Consider the following 8,276-nt stretch of genomic DNA (forward strand, 5'->3'; position numbering starts at 1 on the left):
TTGCAAGCAAATGTAGAACTCTTCTTTTTTCTTTTTTTTTTTTTTTTTTTTAATTTGCGAGTTCAATGCAGAAGTGTGTTTGAGGGGTGTAGGAGTAGGACATCTCACTGACTGGCTTTAAAAAGTGTCTCTGGACTGCCAAAGCTGCCTTAGTTTGCTGTAGCTTTCACTTCTTTTGGGGGGGGGGAACACGACTTGTGCACGTGTAGACGACTATGCCAAGTCTTGCAGTGCTTTATTGCCGTTGAGGTCAGCTGAAGTCCAGGGTCTCGGTTCAGCTCAGAGTGTTAACCAGACTGTTGAATGCATAAACGCACCGTGGCATGTGCTGCCCCTGTCCCACCTGGTGCTTGCTGCTCTGTTCCATATACCAGCCGGAGGGCCCTTGTTGATAAAGCATTAGCGTCTAGTATTGTTTGCCTTGTTTTCAACCTGTAAAAGTTGTGGGGAGTGTCAAGTAAGTTGGGTGTCTCCTCCCCTCCCACTTCCTGAAGCAATTTACTGTTTGGACTTCTCTGAACAATGGAAGGGTTAGTGGCTTTGTGTGGGATCAGCATCTTGTTTCACACACCTGCTGGTCTCTGAACACATTCCTGTTGTACTAATAAAGACTTGAATTGAGAGATTCATAGATCTGTGGTGTTCAGACACAGGATACTAAGAGCTATGTTACTATTCTTAGTTTGTAAATTGTCCTTTTGATACCATCTTGTTTTCTTTTGTAGGTATAAATAAAAACACTGTTGTCAATAAATTGTGAACTTTGTCTTTATTTTTGGAGTGTAAAACCATCTTTGCCCTGTTCTTCCCAGTTCTTAAAAAAAAAAAAGAAAGGGTCAAATTCAAGGAGTTGGAAATGCCTGTTGGCAACCCACTGAATTTTAATTTGAATGATCCCCATTTGTAGCAAATGGGAGGAACTGTCACTGCGAGTCAGTGAGTGGGAGAGTTGTTTGAATACCTGTGGAACTGGAAGATTCATGTCCTTCGAAGGGAATGTATTTTCCTGAATGTTACAGGGCTTGAATAGAATGGGGGTCAGGCAGAGTTAATTTTTGGGACGATGTTGGTTCTTACAGCGTTTAAGTCATAGTTTGTAGTGTCTGCTGTGTCAGATGCGGCCATGTGTGGTCAGTGGCATTTTGTGTCTATTACCAGACTTAATAGTACCATGTTCCCTTTACCATAGGTACTCATTAAAGGACTGAAGAACTAAAAGTGGTAGTTACAATTTCCCTTATACTCCTTGTGCTGCCTCAGGGTCAAGGTGGAGGCATGTTTTGGAGGTAGATGCTGGGAAGAGCCGGGAGAGAAGAATTTGTACTACTTTGGTATTGTCCAGCACTACTTACTAGCACCAAATTCAAGTAAGAAGAAATTAAAAAAAAAAAGAGGGAAAGTCTCATGTGGATGAAAAGCGTATCTGCTTTCCAGGCCTCATTGTCTTCCTGGCACTGGAGTGAAACTCGGCTGACCATCCGTTCGTCAAAAAGGGCCAGGAAAGAAAAGCTGTGATCTTAAGAGCTTAATCTTCAGAATTTCTTACGTTGTTTGTGGAAATGTCTTCAAACAGGCATGGGAAGACTTAGCTTCTTTCCTTTTAGGACTGCAAAGAGAAAGAGAAGGTAATGAAGGAACTTTGGGGAAATAACTTTTCATTGCTTCAACAAATATTTTTCTTTCGACCTTGCTATTTTGAGTGCTAGATGGTGGGTTGCCAGGTTTGCAAACAGCAGTGAGATTCCGGCTACCGAATAGGCCGCCTTGGGCATCCTCCCTGTGCTATAGTAGGCTAGTAGGAACAAAGCTGGTCTTCAGGTAACATAACTGCTTGCTAACAGCTCTAGAGCATCCTGTTCATTGTGGAAGAGGTATCTAAGAATTTAGTGAGAAGGGTAAAATTAAGGAAGTGGGAGAACGGGAGAATTCATGATCCTTGATGGGAGACAGCCACTACAAAATTGCTTCTAAGGGGCGGGGGGTAAATCTACAACCTGTTTATTCTCACAGTAGAATATTTTCCTACATAAAGGAGAAAGTTCTTGTTCCCTCTTCTGTGGTTACTTTTTCTCATGCATGGACCCTCTTAATTTCCCCTTTTTTTTCCTGATTATGTAGTGTTGAGTCTCCTGTTCTATCCCCAGTGCATTCCCCCTCCTTTTAATAGAGAACATGGCCTGAATAAATTGGTCTGTGGCCAGACCCCCCCTGAGCCTGCACCATCTCATCTGGTCTGTAAGCTGGGATGGGAGGTCTCTGGGAGATGGCAGGGGCCTGTAGGCTTGGATGAGGTGGATGGAGAAGTGGCTGCCCTGTCTGTGTGGTGGTCAGTGGTGCAGAGGTCAGCTGTCGGCCTGGTACTGCTGGTGTACCCCAGGGGTGGGTACCGGGGCCGGTACTGCTCCATGTCATCGTCGTTCGGTGCCAGAGGGAAGGGCAGAGTGTGCCCTCGGTGATTGGCTGATGATGCACAGTGGAGGGGAGTGGCTGATACACCAGATGGGGTCAGAGGGACTGTGCCAGACTGGAGAAATGGGCTGGTGGGGACCTCATGAAGGTCAGCAAAGGGAAATGCCATCTCCTGCACCTGGGGTGGAACAACGCAATGCAGCACTATGTGCTGGGGGCTGCCTAGCTGGAAAGCGGCTTGGCAGAAAAGGCCCTGGGTGCGCTGGTGGACACCAAGTTGAACGTGAGCCACCAACATGCCCTCGTGTCAAAGAATGCAGACAGCCTCCTAAGCTGTATTGCCCACAGATTGAGGGAGATGGTCCTTCCTCTCTACTCAGCCCTGGTGATGCCACAGCTGGAGCAATGGGTCCAGCTCTGGGCTCCCAGTAGAAGGGACTGGGACATACTGGAGCAAATCCAGAAAGACCATGAGGATGGTTAAGGGACTTACAGGATCCAATGTAAGAGCGCAGGCTGAGACCTGAGACTGCTCAGCCTGGAGAAGGCTGAGGGGGATCTTGCCCATGTGTATAAATGCCTGATGGGAGGAGTAAAGGAGACAGACCCAGACTCTGCTTAGTGGAGTCTGGTGACAGGGAAAGGGGCAATGGGAAATTCCACTTAAACATAAAAAAATTTTTTTTATAGTGTGGGTGGTGAGACACAGGCATGCATTACCCAGAGAGGCTGTGGTGCCTCCATCCTGGAGATACTCAAAACCTGACTGGGCAGGACCTTGGACAACCTGCTGTAGGTGAGCCTGCTGTGAGCAGGGGAGTGGATTAGATGATTCCCCCCTGTTGCTCCCAACCTCAGCCATTCTGTGAAATACAAGCTTTGGGAGCTGAAAGCTCCCTCGGAATGTCTTTCAGGTCCTTGTGTTAAACAGAAAGGAGCTCATCTAGTTTTGAAAACAAGATAAAGAGAAGTTGCATTCTATAAAAATCCCTTTACAATGCTTTGGTATAGGCTCTGAAGTCTTATTAAATACATTTCTTTACATAACACATCCTTGCTTTTTTTGCAGCATTGCTGTCCTTTTGTCTGAGCACTTCTCTCTTAGAAATGTTTTGAAAAGATTTTTTTTTTCAAAACTATAAGAGAGATGCAACCTGCTATAATATTGCTGATTTTCATAAATGACTGCAAAGCATTTGCATATCTTCAACCTTCCTCTCCCATGATCCAGAACATTTGTGTAAAAGAAAAAAACAAAACCCAAAGCAATTCTCTTCCTGCTGTGATGTCCCAGGGATGAATGTTTTTTCTTCTGCCTCCTGTATCATCTAAATTCTGCAGTTTTATCACTAGCAATGTAAGACTGAAAGCCAGCAGTTGTTCTCCCCCCGTTTTGTTCCACCATCCACAACTACAAAGTGTATGGATTTCTCACAAAATACAGGACACGGGACACATGAATTGAGTGAAGCTAAAATGGAAATTAGTTTGGAGGCAAAAAAAAAAAGGAATTGACGTGGAGCACCTTGATGGCAGTTTTACAAAGTACAGTACTTTTCTGGCTACAAAAATGTTTTAACAATAGAAGGAAGTCCTAATCTGCCAGGGCCAGCCACCTGCTCAGTGCTCCTCTCACCTCTCTTGCAGCAGGTATATTGCATGAAGCTACCAAAGACCCATCCCTCCAAACAACAAATGCGGGCTATCACTATTGCTTTTGGCAGACTAGTTCAGGAATGTGAAGAAAGAAGAAAATACTTGTTCGCTCAGCTAGATTTCATCAAATTCCATCCTCCTCAACAGGAAAGTGTTTTAAAGTGTACCTCAGCCTCAGCAAACTCTAGTGTGTTCTATCAAATTTTATGCCCTTGATGCCCTTGTCAGCTCTGGTATGTAGCCATTTACCAAAGCATGGTGCTGAAATGGAAGAGGCTTCTGATTTTGGGAAATGGGAATGGGTGTCTTGTATGTGCAGATGCCTGTCTTCCTACAGAATCAGTTCTTGGGAATGTTACATCTTTTCCATCAAAAGAAAAAGCAGGCTTAATAATATGTCCATATGTCTGCAGTTGCTTTCTCAGGTATGTTGTCTGCCTACAGCTATTTACCCCCCCCCCCACCAGGCTTTTTTGTGTGATTCATAATCTTTCAGTTGAATGTACCTCAACTGTTAACTTCCCTAGGTGGGGTTAAACCAGGCTTAGCTCTGGTTTAACTTCCACTTCTGTTTCACATGCCTGTCTGGAGCCTTGTGAGCAGGAATGACCACTTGCGTTCAACAGATACATGTTTTAAGCTGGATTTTAGGTGGACAATGTGCATCACAAATGCATCAAAAAAACCAAAACCACTTAAGGATTAACGGACAGCAGGCTGCAGCTCCACTGTATGTTGCAAGACAGCTGAATGAATATTTACGAATTTATACCAAGCCCTTTACCTACCTTTGGTGACATAGAGATAGAAGAAGTCACAGTAGAAGATGGTTTGTACCACTCCGGAAACGACAGCGATCTGGTCGTAGAAACTCTCCGTGTAGTAGCGCCAGACCCAGTTGGCAATGTAGAGAGCGCGGTAGAGGCCCAGGAAGAAAAGGTAGTGTGTCGTGATGGTCTCTGCTTCCCCCGTCTTGCTGATCATGAATAGCTGAGGAAGGATAGCCACGGACTCCAGGTAGATGGAGAAGGTCCAGAGTATCTGAGAGATGCAAAATGAAGGCAGGGGAGAGTCTTGGTGCCGGTTAATATGCATTAAGAGCCAAAGCTTTCATTTGGCAGAGCACCAACGTGCGAGTGGGATGAGCAGTGCTGCTGGAGTTGGGGAAAATGAGCCCGCTGTGCTGGGACTGAGCGGAGGCAGCACTGAGCTGCTCTATAGATGGTGCGGTCTTCAAGGCCCGCCAGCCTTGCCTTTCCCGCTTTTGCTGTTAAAAATCTCAGCTCTTCACTATGCTGCTTGCCCTGCTGCATGATGTCAGGCTGCTATTTCCCCTCCCCTTTCCTGCCTCAGGTTTTCCTTACCTCCAACGGGGTGAAGCTGTGGTTCTCCAGAAACGACAGACCTATGACAGGGACCAGCAGGAACTCGAGGCGAAAGGAGTCATTCTCACTGTCGAACGTTTTCCGGAATTTCACGTAGATCATGTACACGGTGATGTAGGCACATATCAAAAAAATGACCTGTGGGAAGGAGGGGAGACCTCAGGGAAGGGAAGGAAGGTAAGACCTTACCTGTGATTACACCTTCCGTGCTTGAAGAGAGGATGGCTTTGCCACATCTTTTAAGCAGGTTCTGGTGGGGCTGTGCCAGGGTGACATAGCGGTGAGTGCTTTTTCTGCACTGGCTTGTGGATTGACTTCTACTGGAGATACTCCAGCGGTCAACTAAAGATTGTCCCACCATGAGGATCATGCTTGCTTGAGCCTTCTAGGGCTCTGTGTGAAGAGGCTGGCTTGGTGGCAGCCATCTGTTAAAGTTCCTGCTGCGATTCATGATGTCTTGTTCTGGTTTTGGTGGTACTAAATGTGGTGGGCTCAGCTCACTCACTGACTGTGGTGAGGGTTTTTTGGGGTCAGCGGAGAGCTGGTGATGCCAAAAGAAGCATCTTTATCCACCCTTCCTGTGTCACCCCCTGTAGCACTGGTGACAGGTGAAGAAGATGGAATTGCTTCTTCCCTCTGGCTGAAAACCTTACTGTATGAGGGTACCCTCACTTCCCTAAGAAACCATGGTGACCTGAGGGGAACCTCTGCTTCCACACTGCCCTCTCCTTACCTTCATCACAGTGTTATAGACAGAGATGAAGATGGTGAACAGGTCCAGATAGCGGGTTGTGAAGACGAGGGCGAAAAGAATCTGACTCTTCCCAGAGATACCTGCATGGCAGTGAGAAGAAAGGAAGGTAAGGCAGATGAGAGGAAGGACCCTTAGGATGGTGGTTTCCCCTTACACCTTCTTTGGAAGCAGTTGTATATATGCATGTTGCTTTGTGAGCCTGGTCTGGTGTCTAGGTCCGGTGGTGGCTCTAAACCTAGCCCAGGACTGGCTGGAGTCTCCCAAGTAACAGGGCTGACATCCCTGAGCCCTGCCTTGGGTCGTAGGGACCAGCGCTCAGTGGTCACGTTTACTGCTTTGGCCAGTTCAGTCCTTATTGTCATCAAAATGCCTTTCCCTTCCCTCCCTCACCCCCTTCGCCTGCCCATGTTGCCAGGGGGTTGTGTGATGTGAACCTGCCACGCCAGGGAAGAGCTGCGGGATCAGGGACCGGCCTGGGGATGCTGATGGAGCTTAGTCACCGCTGGTGGGAAGAGGCAGACCAACCCGCCCATTTTTCTACCTGTGATAATGGCTGCGGTGCTACAGCCCAGCCCCACAGTCTCTTGTGGAGGAAACCGTGAACTCTGCACAAAACCCTCCTGCCAGAAACTGCTGCCCTGATTTCCTCACGCAGGGACGGGGCAGCCTCTGGTACTTGCCCACCTGCTGGCAGGACCTCCGGCCTAAAGCAGCTTTCTCTCGAGGTCATCGGTTTTGGTGCCACCACAACCTTTCACGCTCGTCTTCCATCTCCTGGGATCCAGCTTTGCTGCCCTCCCTTCCGCTTCGCCACCTTGACACCAACACCTGCCCGAGGCCGTGCGCCTTGCCACATCACATCCTCCCAAGGCAGCCCTCTCCGCCTCGCAGGGACACCTCCCAGAGGAGGATGACTTCCCTCAAAAGAGCCCACCGGCGAGGGCCGCCAGCTTACACAGGCTATTGCTAGCCTTTTCGGCCACCATTCCACTTGCACCCCTCGCTGAGCTGCCCTCCGAGAAGGTCCCCCCCTATTTCCCTGGGAAATGGGGGCACTCACCGGCGCAGGACTTGGACTTCTGGATCTTCATCAGGAGGATGATGATGGCCAGCAAGTGGGAGACATCCCCCAGGATGCGGAAGACGTTCATGGTGCTGGGGGGGCTCCTCTGGGGCAAAGGGAGGGGGGTGCTTTCTGCAGGCAGGGAGGGAGAGGGCAGGGAATTTTTCCCTCCTGAGCCTCAACCGAGCAAACGCTCTCCTCCGGCTCAACTCTCCTTTCTTCCCCACTACGGAGCCCTCTCCTCTGGTGGAGGAAAGTTCAGGCTCCCCTCTCCCCTGGCCGCAAGCGCCTTTCCCCTGCCACGCGCTTGAGCTGGAAGTCTCCCTTGCTTACTTTTCTCCCAAGATGGATTTTCTCTCTCCCCACCCAGGGCCTTCCTCTCCTCGCTCCAGGCTGAAAGTTGGGGTTTGTCGCCTGGAAAGCCCCAGGCTGAGCCTGCTGAGCAGCCCCGAAACCAGCGCTGGGTGACGGTGACGTGGCTCCTGGCTGGCCGGGGAGGAGAGGGAGGAGGAGGCGGAGGCGGGAATAACTGCACTATTTTTCCCTTTTTCTTTTTTTTCCCTTCCTCTTTTTTCTTCCCCAACTTGTCTCAAGTTACACGCGGAAGTGTCGTTAAAGGGGAAAAGGCAGAGCGAAAGGGATCCTCATCCTCTGGCCGCGGGGACGCACCCTCTGGCGAGGGCTGCGCTCTCAGGGACGTTCCCTCTGGGTGCGTTAACTTCTGTCCTGCGCCCAGCCAGCGGCCTCCTGCCCTTTGCCCTTCCCGGCCCCGTCCCGCTTCCGGCACCTTCTCCCTGGTGCTCCACCTTGTCTCCTCGAGCAAACAAAGCAGCGGGAAGAGATCTGAGCTGTCGGGCTGCTGCGGCTGCGTGCCACATCCCACCCTGACCCTCTCCCTCCCGTGGCAGGTCGTGCAGAGCCGTTCCCTGGCAGCCCCCCACCAGCCGCCCCCACCTGCGGGTGTCCTGTCTCTCTGGGTGCGGATCCCAGAGCCCAGCCCCGCTTGGAG

At 49.6% G+C, this 8,276-nt stretch overlaps 1 protein-coding gene across 1 annotated transcript; it reads right to left on the reverse strand.

The window, feature by feature from the left end:
- Positions 1-1,565: 1,565 nt before the first annotated feature.
- KDELR3 (KDEL endoplasmic reticulum protein retention receptor 3) lies at positions 1,566-7,355 on the reverse strand (the record flags this gene model as incomplete). The annotated part of the gene is made up of 5 exons (XM_082012587.1): positions 1,566-1,606; positions 4,854-5,106; positions 5,430-5,588; positions 6,184-6,284; positions 7,265-7,355. 5 exons carry the CDS (start codon positions 7,353-7,355, stop codon positions 1,566-1,568), a joined length of 645 nt encoding a protein of 214 aa, XP_081868713.1.
- Positions 7,356-8,276: the final 921 nt, after the last annotated feature.

The sequence above is a fragment of the Phaethon aethereus genome, assembly GCF_964289735.1.
Source record: "Phaethon aethereus genome assembly, chromosome: 1".
NCBI classification, from domain to species: Eukaryota; Metazoa; Chordata; class Aves; order Phaethontiformes; family Phaethontidae; genus Phaethon; species Phaethon aethereus.